The sequence below is a fragment of the Hylobates moloch genome, unplaced genomic scaffold, assembly GCF_009828535.3.
Source record: "Hylobates moloch isolate HMO894 unplaced genomic scaffold, HMol_V3 SCAFFOLD_3, whole genome shotgun sequence".
In the NCBI taxonomy this organism is placed as follows: Eukaryota; Metazoa; Chordata; class Mammalia; order Primates; family Hylobatidae; genus Hylobates; species Hylobates moloch.
The window spans coordinates 102,078,655-102,101,410 of NW_026652278.1; the positions used below are offsets into that span (position 1 = coordinate 102,078,655).

Sequence of the window (22,756 nt, forward strand, 5' to 3'; positions counted from 1 at the left end):
CGGCTCACCGCAACCTCCACCTCCCAGGTTCAAGCAATTCTCCTGCTTTAGCCTCCCGAGTACCTGGGATTACAGGCATGTGCCACCACACCCAGCTAATTTCATATTTTTAGTAGAGACAGGGTTTCTCCATGTTAGTCAGGCTGGTCTCCAACTCCCGACACTGGGATTACAGGCGTGAGCCACTGTGCCCAGCCTATTTCCCTTTTCTTAAAGCAGTAGTTTTCCAGCTTTAAAAAAAAAGCTGCAAACCACTCTTTCAAGCAAAATATTATATAGAATTCCAATATAGAAAATAGGAAGTGGAGCTGCTTTGAGAATTTCCCCTCTTCTTCCACTGTACTATCCACACACCATCAGTGCCTCAGGTACTGCCAAGATTGTTTCCATAAAAATATAAGGCATCATGGATTATAGGTTGAAAACAGCTGCCCATCCTTCCAAATATAAGTTGCTATCAGGTTGATAAATTTGTAAATTATGACCTTGTAGTATAAAAGGTTAGGCACCCCCTACGTAGGTAAATGTAGTATATGGGCCATGCATAGTAGCTCACGCCTGTAATCCCAGCACTTTGGGAAGCCAAGAAGGGTGGATCGTTTGAGCCCAGGAGTTTGTGACCAGCCTGGACAACATGGCGAAACCCCTTCTCCAAAAAAACAAAAAAATTAGCTGAGCATAGTGCCATGCGCCTGTGGTCCCAGCTACTCTGTAGGCTGAGGTGGGAGGTTCCCTTGAGCCCAGGAGGTGGAAGCTGTGGCGATGCAAGATCACACCATTGTACTCCAGCCTGGGTGACAGAGCGAGACCCTGTCTTAAAAAAAAAAAATTATTAAAAAAAAATATATGTTGCATATGTATAAGAGAACCCATAGGTAAGGGGAAGGCATACATTTTTCTACCCAGTTGTATGTGTTTTGTGAAAATGTCTCTTTTATCAAAATAACAAATAGGAGTACAGGCTTTAGAGTTGAGCAGACCTAAGTAGCTATGAAACTGTGCAATTTACTTAACCTCTCAAAGTCTCAATTTTGTCAACTGTAAAACAGGAATAATAATAATAGTATCAACATACTAAGATAAATCATTCGATAAATATTTATCAAATGCCTTGGAAGTTAAATGCAAAGCACTGTTTTCCATGTGCTGGGGATAAAGTTGTGAACAAAACACAGTTCCTGATCTCTATGGAATCACAGAACTTATATTCTCCTATGAACAGTCAAACTAGTAAATATATAACGTAATGTTCAGGGTATTACAATGAAGAAAAATAAATCAGAATAAGGAGTGCGGGTGGAGGGTGACTCTTGTAAATAGAAGAGTCTGGACAGGTTTACCCAAAGACTTTTAACATTTGAGTAGAGATCTGGGTGAAGTAAGAGAGTAAGCCACGTGACTTCTCTGGGAATAAAAGGGTTCCAAGCTGCATGAATAGCAAATATGGAGGTCCTGAAGCAGGAACAAGCTTTTTGTGTTCAAGGAACAACACTAAGGCTGGAATAAATAGATATCTCTACATGATATTAATGACTCTTCATAAAATTTATTGCCTGGCTTTCAGTACTTCTGCTTTTTACTTATTTGGCATCTCCTTTATTCAGTCTTTGTTTATTGACCTTAAAACTTCGTAAGTTATTTGGCCGGGCACAGTGGCTCACGCCTGTAATCCTAGCACTTTGGAAGGCCGAGGCAGGTGGATCACAAGGTGAGGAGGTCGAGACCATCCTGGCTAACACGGTGAAACCCCGTCTCTACTAAAAATACAAAAAATTAGCTGGGCGTGGTGGTGGGCACCTGTAGTCCCAGCTACTCAGGAGGCTGAGGCAGGAGAATGGCGTGAACCCAGGAGGCGGAGCTTGCAGTGAGCCGAGATTGGGCTACTGCACTCCAGCCTGGGCGACAGAGCAAGACTCCATCTCAGAAAAAAAAAAAAAAAGAAGTAGGCCTTTTCACTCATGTTTTCTGTGTGCTCCTATTCATCTCCTCCAGGCTAGTCACAATGGAGTAGTTGGTCTTCCCTGAATGTGTACTACTTTTCCACCATGAAAGTGTTGACTCTTTAATTTAGATATTTTGACATATATTGCATACATGCCTAATTAATCAGGACCTTCTTGCTTATAGTTACAGTAACATGCCCATATGATTTTCACTTATGTCCTTAAATGTTCTTAATTATCTACTTCAGTGTATTTTTCTCTGATAGCTAATATCCTCCATGTTGTTTATGTTCTTTGCAGTTCATTTCGGTGTACTTTGACAAATATTCCACAGACACAGGCTTTACTGAATAAAGCTAAGCTTCCTTTAGGATTGTTGTTACATCCCTTCAGAGACCTAACGGTAAAGTAACATTTTATAATATTTACGCGTACTGACATGTATGCTTATGTACAAGGTACCTAAATTTTTTATTTTCTTAGAATTTTCTATATCTTCTTTTATTTGAAGTTAGAAATAATCATTTCCATAACAACTTGGCAAACATTTTTTGAACACCTGCTTTGTGACAAGCTCTAAACTAAGCACTGGTAGTACAGAGATGATCAAGTCACTGAAATTGCCTCCAAAAAGTTCTTATCTAACAGGGGACAAAGATGTAAAAATAATTACAGTGCAGGATAATTAATACATGTAATTAATCAAATTCTATGACATACTTAGGTAGTGAGTACAGTATGAGAAGTGATTCCCTGTGTATACAATAGCAAAAGTTTTCTATAAGTGATGAAGTCTGTCCTGGATTTTGAAAGATTAGTAGTTTTGGAAGGTGGAATGGCCATGGAAGGTAGATACACTTTCGGAGTTCTTTGTTAAACACAAAGGAAACACCAACAATGATGTCCACTTAGAGAGGAAAACTGTCTGTTCCTTAACAAATTAAACAAATTTGTTAATTCAACAAATAACCTTTGTAACAGTAGGGATTTTTAAACTTTTAATATTTTAAAAGTTTTAAATTTTGAAAACTTCAAAAATAATTTTATTCAGAGCTGTTTTATTTGTACTTCGTAAGTTGCATTTCTCTCTCAAACTTTTTTTTACTACTGTTGTTTACTGCCCTTCTTACTGGTTCTGAGTTTTCTTTTGCTCTCATTGATCCAAAAAGTATTGATTGACTACCTGTCACGTTGGAAGCTGGAGATACAAAGGTTAAATTAAAAGCTTCCTTGTGAAGCTTACTTTACTACCAGGAAGTATAGAAAAGATCAAAATGAATAGAAAATAAAAAATTGTAATATGTAATAAGTACCATGAATGTATTCATTGAGTAAATATTTTTAATCACCTATAATACTCTTAAAACCTTATCTATAAACCAAGACAGTTAATTTCATATATATATATATATGAAATTGTATATAATATATATATGTGGGAGTTTTTCTCTAAATACAGATATCATACATGATACCTTCTGGAAGCATATATACTAAATTGTTTACAGTGACATCCTCTGTGATGTAGAGTTCTGTAATTTTTTATTTTCTCATTCTCAGTTAACTGTATTTCCTGATTTTTTTTTTTTTACAATAGATATGTGGTTACTTGCATAATAATAATCATACATGTGAAAAAATTAAATACAAAGATCAAAATGTTCATATGCAGATAAAAACAGAATGATATACTAAAATGATAGCAGGTTAATTCAGAGACATAGAATAATATGTGATCTCTTAATCTTTTTTCATATTTTCTAAAGTTTCTACTTGAATATAAAATTCCTTTCCCAAACTAAGCATAGAGATGTAATTTTTTAAAAAGGCACATCGTGTTTGACTGCTTCTGGCCTCAGCTCCTGTCAGAAGTTGCTGTGGCAGTCTAATGAGCAGTGCCTAATAGTCTAGTACCACGTGCAGTCAACAAAGACAAAGGTATTTGTATATGGTATGTTTCTCTCTCACTGTTATTTCTAAAGTTCAGCTGATAAGATCTCACTTACATTATTTTCTTGGCCAATGTTTGGTATGACTTTATTTTAGTGTTATGATTTGTGACAAGAGGGAGAAAACTTGATGGCTACGTGTGTTGCTCAGCATGTCCCTGGATTTTATTAATATGCTTCCATGTAAAACCACATAAAAACAGTTAAGGTTTATGTTCTGTATTTGGAGCAGAGCAGTATACGTTCTGTTTTTCCTTGGGGTGCCTTTTTCTGCTACAGCTTCTTTATTTTATTTCCTAGCAATTACCAGTGATAACATCAAATACCATTGTGAGGTGCCGATCTTGTCGAACATATATTAACCCCTTTGTATCCTTCATTGATCAACGTAGATGGAAATGCAATTTGTGCTATAGAGTTAATGATGGTGAGTTTTAGATTCTTAATTGTGTTTTAATCCTATTTTCAATATTTTTTTTTGAGATTTTTGTCATCTCCTGATTTCTCTCTTCATTGCTTTCAAAAGAATTTTCATGCCATTTTTAGTAGAGGGAATATAGGCTAAGGCTAGGACTAAGGATTCTTCATTTTGGCTGACCAAGGGGGTAATTGACAATGAGGAGAGTAACAGTGAGGACAAAGTAAGAAAAATAGAAACAGTGACACTCTTGCAGGTGAGCTTATACAGGCTAGTTATGCTTGTCCCTGACAGTAAGATTGTCTTACATTTGTATATTTGGTTCATTAGAACTTTGCCAGTGTATCTGGATGCATTCATGTATACGTGTCTGTCTCTTATTCCCTTTATTCATTTCTTCGGGTTCCCCTACTAGAGTTGCTTTCAAATTTATGTTTCTCTGATTTTTTTTCCATATCATTTGATATAATAAATAGGATACAAGTCTAAGAAGGAAGGTTACTTGCATCCTGGTTTTCTCACCTGATTTCAGAACATACGTTTTTTTTATGCTTCTGATCTATTTTTTTTTTTTTTTTTAATTCTTTTTTGAGGCAGGGTCTCTCTCTGTCACCCAGGCTGGAGTGTAGTTGCACAATATGGCTCACTGCAGTCTCTGCTTTCCAGGTGCAAGCTATAAGTTCTTCTCATGCCTCAGCCTCCCAAGTAGCTGAGACTACAGGCTTGCACCACCACACCTGGCTAATTTTTGTATTTTTAGTAGAAATGGGGTCTCGCTATGTTGGCCAGGCTAGTCCTAAACTCCTGGGCTCAAGTGATCCATCCACCTCAGCCTCCCAACCCAAGAGATGGGATTATAGACATGAGCCACTGCGCCCAGCCCTGATCTTTTTTTTTTTTTTTTTTTGGAGATGAAGTCTCACTCTGTCACCCAGGTTGGAGCACAGTGGTGTGATCTTGGCTGACTGCAACCTCCACCTCCTGGGTTCAAGCAATTCTTCTGCTTCAGCCTCCCGAGTAGCTGGGACTACAGGTGTCTGCCACCATGTCTGGCTAATTTTTGTATTTTTTAGTAGAGATGTGGTTTTACCCTATTGGCCAAGCTGGTCTCGAACTCCTGACCTCGTGATCTTCCCCGCCTCGGCCTCCCAAAATGCTGGGATTACAGGTGTACAGGTGTGAGCCACTGTGCCCGGTCCCCTGATTATTATTATTTTTTTTTTTTTTGGAGACAGAGTCTCGTCTAGGCTGGAGTGCATTGGTGCAGTCTCAGCTCACTGCAACCTCCGCCTCCCAGGTTCAAGCAATTCTCCTGCCTCAGCCTCCTGAGTAGCTGGGATTAACAGGCGCACACCACTACGCCTGGCTAATTTTTGTTTTTTTAGCAGAGACAGGGTTTCACCACGTTGGTCAGGCTGGTCTCAAACTCCTGACCTCGTGATCCACCTGGCGTGGCCTCCCAAAGTGCTGGCATTACAGGCGTGAGCCACCGTCCTGCTCTATTTTTTAAGGAGGGCTTAAGGGATTGATTTTTACCATTAAATGTTCGCAGAACTGTTGCTAAACCTCATGTAAATATTGATAATAGATATTTATTTTTAGGTGTGTATATATGTGTTTAGTTAAAAATTGTGTCTCTAAATTTGTACTGGGACCTCTTATCTAGTTCCTGAAGAATTTATGTATAACCCCCTTACCCGATCTTATGGAGAGCCTCATAAACGACCAGAAGTTCAGAATTCAACTGTGGAGTTCATTGCTTCTTCAGATTACATGGTAACTATTCAGTGTTAAGATTTGTTATGGAACACAATTATGTTGGTCATTTGTAATTTTCTGTTAAGTGAATTCTTATTGAGATTTTGAAGTTGTTTATACTCAATAATTTTTAAAAACAAATTAATGCTGAAAGTTTATATTTAACAAAGAGAAAATCTTTCTAAAGGTTATTTGATTTCCTAGAAGGCTTTCTATGAATAAGAAATGTTAGTTCTGTCTTATGATGGGCACTAGCATCTATGATTTGTTGCCATTTTGATTTCCTTGCATGGAATGGATATAGATACCCTTTTACCATTTAACATTTAAGACTCTCAAAACAGAGAAATGCACATTTTTGCCCAAAACTCAAGTTTTTTCACCAAGAGATCAAGATAAGTGGTTATGGACTTCTCTCTAATTTTTTCTTCTGTTCCAATTAGAAAATTCTATCTCTTCTTTAATTATACGAACTCTAAGATCTCATTCTTCTTTTCACTTCAAAAATGAATTATTGGCCCCAAGTTTTGCTCATCTTCGTTATCGTATCTCCTCTTTTTAACATATTTATAAAAACTGTATTGGCTGGGCATGGTGGCTCATGCCTGTAATCCCAACACTTTCGGAGGCTGAGGTGAGTGGATCACCTGAGGTCAAGAATTTAAGACCAGCCTGGCCAACATGGTGAAACCCTGTCTCTACTTAAAATACAAAAATTAGCTGGGCGTGGTGGTGCACGCCTGTAATCCCAGCTTCTAGGGAGGCTGAGGCCAGAGAATTGCTTGAACGTGGGAGGGGGAGGTTGCAGTGAGCCAAGATCGTGCCACGGCACACCAGCCTGGGCAACAGGGCAAGACTCCGTCTCAGAAACAAACAAACAAAAAACCCAAAAAATTATGTCTTCTGTAGCTACATCTCTAATCCTTGTTGTCTGCAAAACTTAAACTGCTGCTAGTGAAAAGGAGTAAGCGATGTGCATTAAATTTTTGGCACCTGGCTTATCTTTATTTTTGTAATTTTTGTGTTCTTTTGTGTCTAATTTGGCATATGCCCACCTAACTACCATTTTCATGTTTGTTTCTGTATTAACTGTAATAAACTTTATCTTGATCACTTTTACTCTCAAGCTCTCTACCTTCTTTATGATTTATTATTTTCCCACTCCATATTGGGTCATTAGGAATCTTAATCTAATTGAAGTGGTAAAGCAAGAAATAATCTTTTAAGTTTTGCCATATGATTCATATGGCCCTTGGTTAGAACATTTTTATTTTTTATTTTATTCATTTATTTTTGAGACAGAGTCACGCTCTGTCATCCAGGCTGGAGTGCAGTGGCGCCATCCCGGCCCACTGCAAGCTCTGCCTCCTGGGTTCACGACATTCTCCTGCCTCAGCCTCCCGAGTAACTAGGACTACAGGCTCCTGCCACCACCCCCAGCTAATTTTTTGTATTTTAAGCAGAGACGGGGTTTCACCATATTAGCCAGGTTGGTCTCGATCTCCTGACCTCATAATCCACCCGCCTCAGCCTCCCAAAGTGCTGAGATTACAGGCGTGAGCTACCGCTCCTGGCCCGGTTAGCGTATTTTTAAGAAAAGATTTCATGTATTCTTTTAACTTATATATTTACATAATTTTTACTTGAGACAGAGTTTCACTCTGTCACCCAAGCTAGAGACAGGGTTTTACCATGTTGCCCAGGCTGGTCTCAAACTCCTGGGCCCAAGCAATCTACCTACCTTGGCTTCCCAAAAGTGCTGGGATTACAGGCATGAGCCACTGCACCTGGCCAATTTCAACTTTATATAACAGCAGTTTCACGCATACTCCAAAGAAAACAGTATAACGAACCATCCTTTGCCCATCACCAAGCTTCAACAATTCTCAACCATAAGGACTTTTCAAAGAATGTATTTAAAGGCCAGGCACGGTGGCTTACACCAGTAATCCTAGCACTTTGGGAGGCTGAGGCGGGCGGATCAACTGACATCAGGAGTTTGTAACCAGCCTGGCCAACATAGTGAACCCCCCGCCCCCCGTCTCTACCAAATACAAAAATTAGCTGTGCGTGGAGGCATGTGCCTGTAGTCACAGCTACTCAGGAGGCTGAGGCCGGAGAATCGCTTGAACCTGGGAGGCAGAGATTGCAGTGAGCCAAGATTGCGCTGCTGCACTCCAGCCTGGATGACAGAGTGAGACACTGTCTCCAAAAAAAAAAAAAAAAAGTATTTACAATACCATCACAAGGACTTTCTTTACACATAGCACTTAAACATTAGGATTCAGTCATCTCCAGATAACCCAGTAGCTGGTACTAATGGCAAATTGTTAGGTTTAAAATTTGTTTTTAGGAAAGGGGAAGGGATGTACATCTAGAGAGCTTAGTATTAAATCATAAGCCTAATTTTTTAAAAACGAACTTTTAGCCAACACTCCTTATCAGAAAAACATTTAACCCATCTATTTAACTGTGGCTGTGTATCAACTGCCTTGTCATGCTTAGTCCACAACCAACTAAAAAGAAAAAAAATTAAAGAAAAGCATATCATTTTCATGAGCACATATTACAAAATAGCAATCCTATTTGTGTATTTTTTGTGTTAATATATTCAGTAAATATCCAGTAGCAATAGTAATATATAAAAAGAATAAATTGTACCTACCAAATAAGTTACTTTATTTTTATTCCTTTCAGCTGCGTCCTCCTCAACCTGCAGTTTACTTGTTTGTTTTAGATGTGTCTCATAATGCAGTGGAAGCTGGATATTTGACAATTTTGTGCCAGTCACTCTTAGAAAATCTAGACAAGTAAGAATATTTTTAATTCATACTATACATATGTGTATGTTATAGATATAAATGTATATAAATATGAAGTGTTCACAGTTTGTGGGATTGGGTTTGGTTATATTTATCAACTAAAAAGAGTACTACTTATGTACCATAGAATAAGGATCCAGATACTCGAGTTATGATTTATGACTTGGTATCTGAATTATAAAATCATAAAAATCTAGTATTTAGTCAGGAATTTAGATCTCATCTAACTGTCTGACTCAGCCAATCTGAACACAGGGGCCAGAAATGTTGAGTTAGCCAGTATATCGGGAATCTGGATGAGACTATCAAAAAGACAAAAGATAACATGTTGGTGAGGATGTGGAGAAAAGGGAAATTGCACACTTTGGGGAATGTAAATTAGTACAGCCATTATAGTAAACAATATAAAGGTCCCTCAGAAAATTTAATACAATTGTCATATGATCCAGCAATCCCACTACTTGGAATATATCCAAAGAACATAAAATCAGTGTGTGGAAGATATATCTGCACTCCCATGTTTATTGTAGCATTTGTAGTTTATTCACAAGAGTCAGGATACATAATCAGACTAAGTACCCATCAACAGATGGATGGATAAAGAAACTGGCATATGTGCAAATGGAATACTATCCAGCCTTTAAAAATAAAATTTTTCTCATTTGTGATACCATGGATAAACCTGGAGGTCATCACATTAAGCGAAATCAGAACAGATATTGCGTGTTCTCAGTCATTTGTGGGAACTAAAAAGGTAAATCTCATAAAAGTAGAGAGTACAGTGGTTGTTACCAGGGGTGGGGTGGGAGGTTTCAAGAGATGCTACCCAAAGTGTAACAAATAGGAGGAATAAGTTCAAGAGGTCTGTTGTACAACATGATGACTATAGTTAATAGCAATGTATTGTATTCTTGGAAAAATGCTGAGATTAGAATTGTGTTCTCACTACAAAAATTATAACTTTGTGAGGCAATGCATGTATTCATTAGCTAGATTTAGCCATTTCACAGTGTAGATATATATATTTCAAAACAACATGTTTTACATGACAGATACATACAGTTTTATCTGTCAGTTTAAATAAAATTTAAAAAGATAAAAGGATTTTTTAAAAAAGAATCTGGATGAGAGAAATCTGGCTGTAATTTATGCCTGAGCAAGGAATTTTTTTCATAAACTTGTTTTAATTGCACTGATGACAGAATGAGCTGGTTTAAAGGGAAGGAGGGAACTAATTTTGTGCTAAATATGTTAGGAAGCCAGAAACTGAGCATTTTGTTTATTTATTTATTTATTTTTATTTTTTATTTTTTGAGACAGAGTCTCGCTCTGTTGCCCAGGCTGGAGTGCAGTGGCATGATCTCGGCTCACTGCAACCTCCGCCTTCTGGGTTCAAGCAATTCTTCTGCCTCAGCCTCCCGAGTAGCTGGGATTACAGGCACCCACCACCACACTAGGCTAAGAAACTAAGCATTTTGGCACATTAGTAATGAGCTGGACTGTGGAAATGGAAATAGCAAGTATAGTTTATGTGGCTTATACCTGGCTCTAACTCCCTCCTCTGTGTCTACCAAGATTAGTCATGAAGGAGCCCCTCATCTGGCTTTAAAAATGAACCGTCCAAATCTCTGGAAAATACAGTTGCTTGCACATTTCTGTTTCACTCCAACACCCACAAGAGATGTGACTTCAGGTTGTTAGTGAGAGTGGTTCACTACTGCAGTGGTTCTCAACATCTTTTGAGGTGTGGGGCTTGTTATATATGAATACTTTGTCCCAAGTACTTTGGTGATTCCAAAAGGTTCTCCTCTATCTTTCATTTGAGCTTGAAGAGTCCTTGCCCTGTTGAATGCTACTTCTAGTCACCATAGTCTTCATATCACTGATCTTGGCCTGAAAGGAAACTGATAACATTAAGATGTTCAGGATTTAAAAAATTGAGAGATATTGAGAGATTTGCTTTTAGTGTTTGTTACTAAGAGTTTTCATGTTTTAATCCTTGAAGTATTTGCCCCTACTTTAGTCACAAGTGCTTTAACAGTGAGTGGCAACGGAAGACTACTCTACAGAGATGATTGGTTTGGCTTGTCGTTGGTTTGTTGTTGATGTTTCTGTCTTTTTTTTTTTTTTTTTTGAGACAGAGGCTTGCTCTGTTCAAGCTGGAGTACAGTGGTGTGATCTCTGCTCACTGCAGCCTTGACCTCCCAGGCTCAAGTGATCCTCTCACTTCAGCCTCCTTAGTAGCTGGGACTACAAGCGTACACCATCACACTTGGCTAATTTGTGTATATTTAGTAGAGACAGGGTTTTGCCATGTTGCCCAGGCTGATCTTGAACTCCTGAGCTCAAGCAATCCACCCACCTCGGCCTCCCAAAGTGCTGGGATTACAGCCACTGCACCTGGCTTGTTTTTGTCTTTAAATACCAAGTTTTAATCCCCCAAGAGGGTACACCATTCTTGGAGGTACTAAAATACCAGGTTGATGCATGGAGTGGATGGAGCAAGCTCCTATTCCGTCACTGTGCTCCAGAAATCCATTTACTCTATTAGCCTTGTATGGAAAAGTATTATATAAGAGCCACACTGAGAGAGATGATTGACAACTTGTAAATTAAATAGACTGTGCAAAACAAAAAGTGTAAAACTGGGAATGGAAAATGTTTTAAAAATATTTCTATTTGATTACAGCAGAAAACAAGCATTGGGAAAGTAAAAGAAAAAAGTGATAGAATAGCAACAAATGTATAATATGTTGTTGGAAAGGGCTCTGGAAACTTCTTTGAGAAAGAAGAGTTTGATGCTGGAGCAGTTTCAGCTCAACTTTGTGTACTTTTAGCTTGGAGTAGGTCAGTAGTCTCCTCTAACCAGTAACAAATGACCCCACTCCTCAGTGATCTTAGAAGTCTCACAGGAGTGAAGATTAGTCTGTGGAAACATCATAAATATTCACCATACTGGTAAGCTGAACGTCCACATAACTTGTAGCATTCTGTTCTCTGAAATGCTCTTGACCCACCTTGCAGACTGTATCTGAATACCCTGATCAGTCATCCATAGCAGTGATAATGCTTCTTGCTTCAATGCATATTCTATTTTGGCATCCTGTAGTATCCAAAGATATTTTAAAGGCATTGCTAAAACAATAAATGACATAACTGAAGTTAAGATGGTTGGTAGTACTTAGTAATATGCTTCTGTAAGATGAGGCGTCTATCTTATTAATAAAGCTTGACAGGCAGTGAAATGGTAATTTATTCTTTTATACTGTGGCATCGACTTTTGAAAACAGCTCTAACAGCATTTTAAAAGATTAATGATAGATAAAATGTTTCACTGTTCATAAATGTGGTTTTTGTGTAAAATTTTACACATTAAAATCTGATTTGGAGTATATTCAATCTTTTCTTGGAAAGTACTCATTTGTCGTTCTGCCCTTAAAATGCTTAAGCAAGATATACTATTGTTCTAATATTGGAACTGGAAGTAAGTTTTCACCTTGGTCGTCTTCTCTGATATATATTTGTTTAGATAGGGATAATTTTTCTGTCCCCTGTAGAAAAGCATATGTGTAATTATCCTTGGACTTAAATTACTATTTCATTATATTCTGAAATGAAGTATGTTACTGAGCACTCTGAATTTAAAATTGTCATTTTTATCTTTAGGCTTCCTGGAGATTCACGAACAAGAATAGGATTCATGACCTTTGATAGCACTATTCATTTCTACAATTTACAAGAAGGATTATCACAGCCTCAAATGTTGATTGTGTCGGATATAGATGGTAAGCAGTCAGTAAAATAAAAGCCTTTCTATCTACGGACTTTGAAATGGAGGCTACTTTATTTTAATATACATCTTGCTATATGCTGTGAGGATAATGTCATGCACTTTAGTATTTGTTCAGAATAATTGTTTTTCTGGAAATACTTGATTCTAAGTTATTTATGCCTATGTATGTATTACACACATGTATGTATAATATATACAGAGTGTGTATATTTAATAAAGCAATATTAGCTGGGCACAGTGGCTCACGCCTGTAATGCCAGCACTTTGGGAGGCCGAGGTGGGTGGATCACCTGAGGTCAGGAGTTCAAGTTCAAGACCAGCCTGACTAACATGGAGAAACCCCATCTCTGCTAAAAATGCAAAATTAGCTAGGCGTTGTGGTGCATGTCTGTAATCCCAGCTACTCAGGAGGCTGAGGCAGGAGAATCACTTGAACCCGGGAGGTGGAGGTTGCAGTGAGCCGAGATCACGCCATTGCACTCCAGCCTGGGCAACAAGAGCGAAACTCCATCTCAAAAAAATAAATAAAGCAAAATTATAGTACACATTACATGTATGACCTGATAAAAACTAAGATTTTCTAATGTATTCTTTTGTTTGATTTGTTGATTAAAATATGTGTTTTCCCTATAGATGTCTTTCTGCCTACACCGGATAGTTTACTTGTGAATCTGTATGAAAGTAAAGAGGTAAGGTTGATTTATTTTCTTAAAGCATAAAAATATTTATATTGTGACTGGTAACTAAAATGTTTAACATTTGTTTACTTGATATATTAATATTACAAATAATAGACAGTGTAAATGGCCTATCTGTTGACTCCTCAGTTTCCAGTCCCCAGAAATACGGTGACACATGATATACTATGGAATGTTTTAAAAGAAGATTATTCCTTTGCCTTCTCAGTAATTCAATTTTTGATCTTTGTTTTCTCAGCTTATAAAAGACTTACTGAATGCATTACCAAATATGTTCACCAATACAAGAGAAACACACAGTGCCCTTGGTCCTGCACTTCAGGCTGCCTTTAAATTAATGTCTCCAACAGGTGGCCGTGTGTCTGTATTTCAGACACAGTTACCTTCCTTGGGTGCAGGACTTCTGCAATCCAGAGAAGATCCTAATCAGAGATCAAGTACAAAGGTATTTTATATTTTTTTTTGTCATATTCAAGATTGTGTAATTATTTGTTTATTCTACTTCATTAATAATAAAATACTGGCAAGAGAGTTGGGTTTTTTTGTTTGTTTTTTGTTTCTTTTTTGAGACGTGGTCTCACACTGTCACCCAGGCTGGAGTGCAGTGGCGCGATCTTGTCTCACTGCAACCTCTGCTTCCCGGGTTCAAGCGATTCTCCTGCTTCAGCCTCCTGAGTAGCTGGGATTACAGGCATGTGCCACCACACCCAGCTAATTTTTGTATTTTTAGTAGAGATGGGGGTTTCACCATGTTGGTCAGGCTGGTCTCAAACTCCTGGCCTGGTGATCCGCCTGCCTCAGCTTCCCAAAGTGCTGGGATTACAGGCGTGAGCCACTGCGCCCGGCTTCCAGGGAGTTTTTTGTTTTGTTCTTGTTTTTTTGAGACGGAGTCTTGCTCTGTCGCCCAGGCTGGAGTGCAGTGGCGCAATCTCGGCTCACTGCAAGCTCTGCCTCCTGGGTTCACACCATTCTGCCTCAGCCTCCCTAGTAGCTGGGACTACAGGCGCCTGCCACCATGCTCGGCTAATTTTTTTTGTGTTCTTAGTAGAGACAGGGTTTCACAGTGTTAACCAGGATGGTCTCAATCTCCTGACCTCGTGATCTGTCCACTTCAGCCTCCCAAAGTGCTGGGATTACAGGCTTGAGCCACCGTGCCCGGCGAGAGTTTTTAACTCAAATTATCTTTTTGGTTTTGTGTCACAGTGTGTTCTTTTTATTACTTTGTAAGTCATAGAAATTTAGAAATCATTTGGTCTAACCCTTTCATTTTATAGATGAGGAAGTAGAGTATCTAGGTAAAGGTTAAATAACTATTTAATGGTAAAAGTGCGACTTATGACTCCAGTGTTCTTTTCTATTACGTAAGTGGTAAAACTTACTAAATGTATCTATTGTAATTCAACGTGCTCATACTAATAAACTTTTTAATTGTGAAGATAACACAGATCATTGTATAACACTTGGAAAGTGGAGAAAACCATAAATCACCAATAATCTAATGATACTAGCATTTAGTTATACAAACATAGAAATAAGCATAATTGGGCATCATACGTGTGTGTGTGTATATGTATGTGTGTGTGTGTGTGTAACTGACCTTTTTCATTGGAGAATATATTGTGAGCATTCTCTGAAGTCACAGAGAAAGTAAATGTGAAAGTAATCAGTTGATTGCTTTTCAGCTATTAAATAGTTGTCTTCAGTATTTTTTTTGTTTTGTTTTTTAAAAGTAGAGACAACATCTTGCTGTGTTGCCCAGGCTGGCCTCAAACTGCCGAAATCAAGCAATACCCCTGCCTCAGCCCCCCAAAGTGCTGGGATTGCAGATGTGAGCCAGACCTGTATTTGCACTATTTTTTTAAAAAAGGGCTGGGTGTGGTAGCACCTGCCTGTAACCTTAGCTACTCAAGAGGCTGAGGTTAGAGGATCATTTGATCTTAGGAGTTCTAAACCAGCTTGGGCAATGTAATGAGACCCCATCTTAAAAAATAACAATAATGGCCGGGTGCAGTGGCTCACACCTATAATCCCAGCATTTTGGGAGGCAAAGGAGGGTGGATCACTTGAGTCCAGGAGTTTGAGACCAGTCTGGTCAACATTGCAAAACCCCATCTCTCCTAAAAATACAAAAATTAGCTGAGTGCGGTGGTGCAAGCCTGTAATCCCAGCTACTCAGATGGCTGAGGCAGGAGAATCACTTGAACCAGGGAGGCAGAGTTTGCAGCGAGCTGTGATCACTGCCACTGCACTCCAGCCTGGGCAACAGAGCAAGACCTGGGCTCAAAAAAAATAAAACAATAATAATAATAATGAAAGGAATATACGAAGCTGAACATTACTTGGGTTTTATGTGAAGATTTGGTCAGGGCATTTTTAAGCCCTTATTTCAAATAATAAATGAACTAAAATATTCATTTTTCTTTTGCACATGTTCTGTCTGGCCTCAACATATATTTGAGAAAATGTCATTATAAGTAGTTATGAGTATGAATTAAACAGTTTTAATAGTGTCATAAATCTTTAGCCACATATCCAGTTTTGCCTTAGGATAGATTCCTAGAAGTGAAATTATTGGGTTAAAGGGCATAATCTTTAAGTTTTTAAATAAAGAATGTTTTATTTATTTGGGTTTTTTAATCAACTTCTCTTCTTAAGGACTCTCATCCTGTAACCACCATTAAGTAGTGTTGCTTTTTTTATTCTTCACCAATATGCTAGAGAAAAAAAGACACCATATTTCACTCTTTATAGAAATTGTATTTTAAAATTGCATTTGAGAAGGAAGCTAATTTTAAAATAAGTATGTATTTTAAACTCATCAACAAGTGTAGCTGGCATTTAGTTCGTTGACCCATTACAATCCATTATGAATTACTGTGGTGTTTTGAACACAGGAAGCTGTTACATATTTACTGAATCCTTTGATAGAGTTTTGTTTTGTTTTCTCATTTAACTTTCAAAAATATTCTCTGTCTGCCTGGGACTCTAAAGTTTCAGTATCTGTTGTGGTTTACCTATTCCTTCATATCCTTAATTCCTTATATTAGAGTAAGCTCTAATATAATCATCATGCAGTGTAATTAAGAGGATTGAAACTTTTTTTTTTATTAAGCCTTTTTTTTTAATCTTTTTTTTACATACTTTAGGTTTTAGGGTACATGTGCACAATGTGCAGGTTTGTTACATATGTATCCATGTGCCATGTTGTTTTGCTGCACCCATTAACTCGTCATTTAGCACTAGGTATATCTCCTAATGCTGTCCCTCCCCCCTCCCCCCCACCCTAGAAACATTTTTTTAGGAAATATTGTATGGTGATTAAGAACTTGGAGACTCTCCAGTGTCACCTTCTCAGCTCAAGTCTTCTCATACCAAAAGAAACACCTTCCTTAATCTTTTACTCTCTTAAGTTATGTAACAATATTTAATAATGGTTAACAGCACTCATTCTGCAGCCAGATTTCTTGGGTTTATATTCCAATACACCTCTCAATATCTATGTAATCTTGGTCAAGTTACTTAATCAGTTATTGCCTCAGTTTCTTCGTCTGAAAATGTAGTTGATAAAAACCATATGAGATGTGTTATGAAAATTAAATTAATTGTGTGAAACAGTGCTGGCACATAAGTGTTTTTTTATAAAGATTATCTATTATTATTATTATCATAGGAAATCTGCACCAAATGCCTAGACATTTAAAAAACTCCTTAGTTTGGCAGGGAGACAAAGGACATCCTTTTTGTTATAAAAACGACATGAAAACATGAGCATAAAGATTTCCAGCTCTTACTTTATGATTTGTTGACTTAGGTGGTACAACATCTTGGCCCTGCAACTGATTTTTATAAGAAACTTGCATTAGATTGCTCGGGACAGCAAACTGCAGTGGATTTGTTCCTTTTAAGTTCACAGTATTCTGATCTTGCCTCTCTAGGTAAGGAAAGACATCATGTGTACATTTGTTTAATTAAACATTTTTAATGCATAGTTAAATCTAGGCCAGGCGCGGTGGCTCACGCCTGTAATCCCAGCACTTTGGGAGGCCGAGGCGGGTGGATCATGAGGTCAGGAGATCGAGACCATGGTGAAACCCCGTCTCTACTAAAAATACAAAAAATTAGCTGGGCGCGGTGGCGAGCGCCTGTAGTCCCAGCTACTCGGGAGGCTGAGGCAGGAGAATGGCGTGAACCCGGGAGGTGGAGCTTGCAGTGAGCCGAGATCACGCCACTGCACTCCAGCCTGGGCGACAGCAGCGAGACTCCGTCTCAAAAAAAAATAAAATAAAATAAAAAAATCTAAACTCTTCAGTAAGCATTCTCAATATTTTAGGGAGAAAGGCATGTGCATTAGGTAGACAATATCTATGAAAACTACCAGTAAAGTTTAAAGCACTATACAAATATAAAATGTCACTAGTATTTTGTTTATATAGCATGATTCCCTTACCATTCTGCTCAACAGTAAACTTTATCATATATTTTATAGATATTACTGTTTTCTCAGATTTGTATGTTCTTATTTTGATGGCTTAGGTTTTCTCATGACTTAGATTCCTTCATAATGTAGAATCTGTACTACTGTTGGACAAGTAGAATATTATTATTTCTGTAGCTAATACTTTTTGTATTTCTCTCTAAAGCTTGCATGTCCAAGTATTCTGCAGGGTGCATCTATTATTATCCATCATTCCACTATACTCACAATCCTTCACAAGCAGAAAAGTTACAAAAAGACCTAAAACGGTATCTCACAAGAAAAATTGGGTTTGAAGCTGTTATGAGAATAAGGTGTACTAAAGGTATGAAGTTGTAAAAGTTATGTTTTATATCAAATACTTGTATCAAAGTCAGTGAGCATTCCATGTATTGACTACCTCTGACTGTTCATTATGAAAGACTGTTTGATCTGGTCGGCCATACAATGTTTTAAATAGATAATAGTTATTGAATAATCTTTGCCCCAATTTTTAGAAATAACTTGAATAAGTAGACAAAAGTAATGTTTGGTTTACTCAGAAGAATCTAAGAGAAAGCCTATATTAGAAATGATTTTAGAAGGAGAATTAGAGGAATAGGGAAGATCTTAAATAAGAATCGTCAAATTAAGGGTCTTTGCCTTCATAATCATTTAATGTACACTTCCTTGGTTTTATGTGAATATTTGTTTTAATCCTTTATTTTACCTTTATTTTAAATTTAGGATGAGTTATATAATAACCCTCATTTGTTTAATTTTGCAAATTAAACAAATGTTTACTCAGATTACGTCTGACTTCAAGTCACATGTGAGAAAATGTAAATAAGGTTAGGTGTCAGTACAAGTGAAATGTATAGTCTCCCTTTTATGTAACGTCCACTGGTTTTTTTGAATTAGTATTTTAGAAACTCTGCCTATGCTTGAACCTTACTCCCCAGTTATCCTTTTGATTCAAAATCATAAACATCTTTGACTTTAAAAAGTAACTTTAGCTTGAGGTGAAGATACTATTGTTAACTTCATTTTTTATATGATTTTCTCCTTTTTAGGTCTTTCAATGCACACTTTTCATGGTAACTTCTTTGTTCGTTCTACTGATTTGTTATCCCTTGCCAACATCAATCCTGATGCTGGATTTGCGGTGCAGTTGTCAATTGAAGAAAGTTTAACAGATACTTCCTTAGTATGTTTTCAAACAGCCCTATTATATACATCAAGCAAAGGTAATGTTAACAGAAATGAAATATAGTCTGCAGCAGTAATTCTCCCCTCCTTTCACATGGCCTTTAGTGGAGTGGGGAAGAAGAATGAATACACAGTGGGAAGTAATGGAATTTTTATTAGTTAATCAAATATATGCTGTTATTTTCTTTCTTTTTTTAACTCTCACTTTTGAATCTTTAAATAGTACACTTTTTTAATTTGTGGAAGACTTGTATTCTTAGAATCTTGTTTCAAAACAATTCATGCTAAACCCAGCTATGCCATTCTTTGTATTATTTCTTGCCCCAAAAAGTAAAAAACTGCTTAGCAGTTAAGGCCTTCATTTGTTACTTGACAGTTAAGTTTTCTGGTATTTTACTCTATGGGATATAATTTAGAATGAGTGATATAGCGTATGTTCATACTCTGCAGATTTGGAGAGTGTTTAATTTTCTTTTAAAAATGTTCATTGTAAAACTTGGTTTTTACATCTCAAAATCCTGTTGGTGATGTAATCTAGCCAAAACCATAACTTGAATAAAAATTTGACTTGTGGCTGGCCGTGGCAGTGGCTCACGCCTGTAATCCCAGCACTTTGGGAGGCCGAAGTGGGTGGATCGCCTGAGGTCAGGAGTTCAAGACCAGCCTGGCCAACCTGGTGAAACCCCATCTCTACTAAAAATACAAAAATTAGCTGGGCATGGTGGCAGGCACCTGTAATCCCAGCTACTTGGGAGGCTGAGGCAGGAGAATCACTTGAACCTTGGAGACAGAGGTTGCAGTGAGCTGTGATCGCACCATTGCACTCCAGCCTAAGAGACAGAGCAAGACTCCATCTCAAAAAAAAAAAAGAAAAAAAAAGTATTCAACTTGTTTGCTTTGCTTTATTTCCTTTTTGATCTAATGTATTTTCAATGACTTTTTTTTTAGGTGAGCGGAGAATTAGAGTACATACACTTTGTTTGCCAGTGGTAAGTTCACTAGCAGATGTATATGCGGGAGTGGATGTACAAGCTGCCATCTGCCTTCTGGCAAACATGGGTGAGTAAAAATTGAAGGAACTTGTGAAATGTATGTTTCTATCTTAAAAACTGAAGCTTGGCTGGTGGCGGTGGGTCACGCCTGTAATCCCAGTATTTTGGGAGGCCAAGGCAGGCAGATCATGAGGTCAGGAGTTTGAGACCAGGCTGGCCAACATGGTGAAACCCCGTCTCTACTATATGGAAAAATAGCCGAGCGTGTGGCAAGCGCTTGTAATCGCAGCTTCTCAGGAGACTGAGACAGGAGAATCGCTTGAACCTGGGAGGCGGAGGTTGCAGTGAGCTGAGACCCCATCACTCCACTCCAGCCTGGGCAACAGAGCGAGACTGTGTCTCGAAAACAAAAACAAAAACAAAACAAAAAAAAAAGAAACTGAAGCTAGGGTTTTCTCTTATTTAAAAAGCGTATGTTTTACATTTTTATTTACTGCATTGTGAATCAGACTGTCCTCACATTTCTTCCTTAATCTTACTTTCAGAATCTTTGAGGGAATTCATAATCTCTAAAAATGTGGTAAAAACTGAACGTCCTTCAAATAATGTATGCACAAACCATGGTACACTCATACAATAGAATATAATTCAGCAATAAAAAGGAATGAACTCTCAATACTTAAACAAACATGGATGCCTCTCAAAGACATTGTGCTGAATGAAAGAAGCTAGACTCAAAAAGCTGCATAGGCCAGGTGTGGTGGCTCATGCCTGTAATCCCAACACTTTGGGAAGCTGAAGTGGGCGGATCACTTGAGGGTAGGAGTTCAAGACCAACCTGGCCAACATGGTGAAACCCTGTCTCTACTAAAAATACAAGAAAAAAATTAGCTGGGCGTGGTGCTGCACCCCTGTAATCCCAACTACTTGGGAGGCTGAGGCAGGAAAATCTCCTAGAACCCAGGAGGCAGAGGTTGCAGTGAGCCGAGCCAAGGTCACGCCACTGTACTCCTGCCTGAGTGACAGAGTGAGACTGCATCTCAAAAAAAAAAAAGCTGCATACAAATGATTCCATACATATGACATTCAGGACAAGGGAAAATTATCAAATGGCGAATAATTGGAGTTGAGGCCGAGGGAGGGTTTTACTGCAAAGGGGCAAGTATAGGGGGATAATTTTGGAGTGATGGAACTATTGTGTATCCTGATTGTGGTAGAGATTATATGGCTATGCATTTGACACATAACCACTATAGAACTGTACTTAATTATATGTAAGTCTAAAAAAATCCTTTTGAGAATTAACATAGCACTTAAAATGTTTTCAATGAATCTGCCTTGTAGATGAACTTAGACATGAAACAAGCCTTGCTATTTCCCATGTAGTCCTAGAGAGAGTCATTAATACTAATTTGGGAAAAATTATAATAGCATTTACTAAAGGATCCAAATTTTTTTAAATAACAGAAGCATTTAATCAGGCCTGGTGTGGTGGCCCATGCCTGTAATCCCAGTACTTTGGGAGGCTGAAGCAAGTGGATCACTTGACTTCAGGAGTTCAAGACCAGACTGGTCAATGGAGTGAGACCCTGTCTCTACTAAAAATACAAAAATTAGCTGGGTGTGGTGGTACACAGATGTGGTCCCAGCTACTCAGGAGGCTGAGGCAGGAGAATCTGTTGAACCCAGGAGGCAGAGGTTGCAATGAGCCGAGATCGCACCACTGCACTCCAGCCTGGGAAACAGGGAGACTCTGTCTCGGGGGTGGGGGGAATAAAGAAGAAGGATTTAATCAGATTCTCTTAAATATTTAACTAAAATCAAAAGCTTGTATATCAGATTTATTTCTTAATTTTAACTTTTGTTTTTGATTCAGGGAGTACATATGCAGGTTTGTTATGATGGGATCAATTGTACCCCAAACCTCAGGATCCAGATTTTTTAAGTATAATTTTATATATAGATTTTGAATTAATTATGCCATAACCAATTGTTTTTTAATATAATTTTATTTTTAGTGCTTGGGCATATATATTATAAGTTATCCCTATTTTAATAGAATATATTATTGTAGAAAAATAAGTTTCATGTTACCTGTCTCTTCAATGGCTGCATGAAAACTTGTGTTTATTTTTCCCTTTCAAAAAATTTTTTGGCTTGGAATGCTTTACAAAAATTGTAGAGGATCACAAGGTATAATTCAGATTGCAGAAATTACACTGGTTGAGCAGATAAAAATGATACATGTGACTTGGCGTTTGAGTAATGGAAACCTTCCTAAGGCTTTTTCAGAAGTAAATGGAAAAATATGCATTTCACTAATATCAATAGGGGCTACATGTTTTGGGGTTTGTTTTTAGACAGGGTCTTGCTCTGTCACCCATGCTGGAGTGCACAATCACAGGTTACTGCAGCTTCAACCTCCCAGGCTCAAGCAATCCTCCTACTTCAGCCTCCCAAATAGCTGGGACTACAGGCACATGCCACCATGCCCAGCTAATTTTTTTATTTTTTGTAGAGACAAGGTCTCACTGTGTTGCCTAATCTGGTCTTGAACTCCTGGGATCAAGTGATCCTCCCACCTTGGCCTTCCAAAGTGCTGGGATTACAGGCATGAGCCACCATCCCCAGCCTGGCTAAATGTTTTTAGACTTAAGAGATTAAAACAAAAATGTCCAAAAGAATCTAGACTTGTTCTGATTGTCAGATTTATTTCAGAAA

The 22,756-nt window shown here is 37.9% G+C and overlaps 1 protein-coding gene across 6 annotated transcripts in view; it reads left to right on the forward strand.

Moving 5' to 3' along the window:
* The window catches only part of SEC24B (SEC24 homolog B, COPII coat complex component), a 107,073-nt gene that overhangs the window by 74,681 nt on the left and 9,636 nt on the right, over positions 1-22,756 (forward strand). For all 6 annotated transcript variants that reach the window (XM_058436630.1, XM_032145240.2, XM_032145250.2 and 3 more), the window contains 11 exons: positions 2,244-2,346; positions 4,193-4,319; positions 5,977-6,086; positions 8,766-8,878; positions 12,557-12,675; positions 13,317-13,372; positions 13,620-13,826; positions 17,193-17,316; positions 18,022-18,180; positions 18,908-19,081; positions 19,992-20,102. In XM_058436630.1, the coding sequence (XP_058292613.1) occupies positions 2,244-2,346; positions 4,193-4,319; positions 5,977-6,086; positions 8,766-8,878; positions 12,557-12,675; positions 13,317-13,372; positions 13,620-13,826; positions 17,193-17,316; positions 18,022-18,180; positions 18,908-19,081; positions 19,992-20,102 (1,403 nt within the window). The remainder of the gene's footprint in view (positions 1-2,243; positions 2,347-4,192; positions 4,320-5,976; positions 6,087-8,765; positions 8,879-12,556; positions 12,676-13,316; positions 13,373-13,619; positions 13,827-17,192; positions 17,317-18,021; positions 18,181-18,907; positions 19,082-19,991; positions 20,103-22,756) is intronic.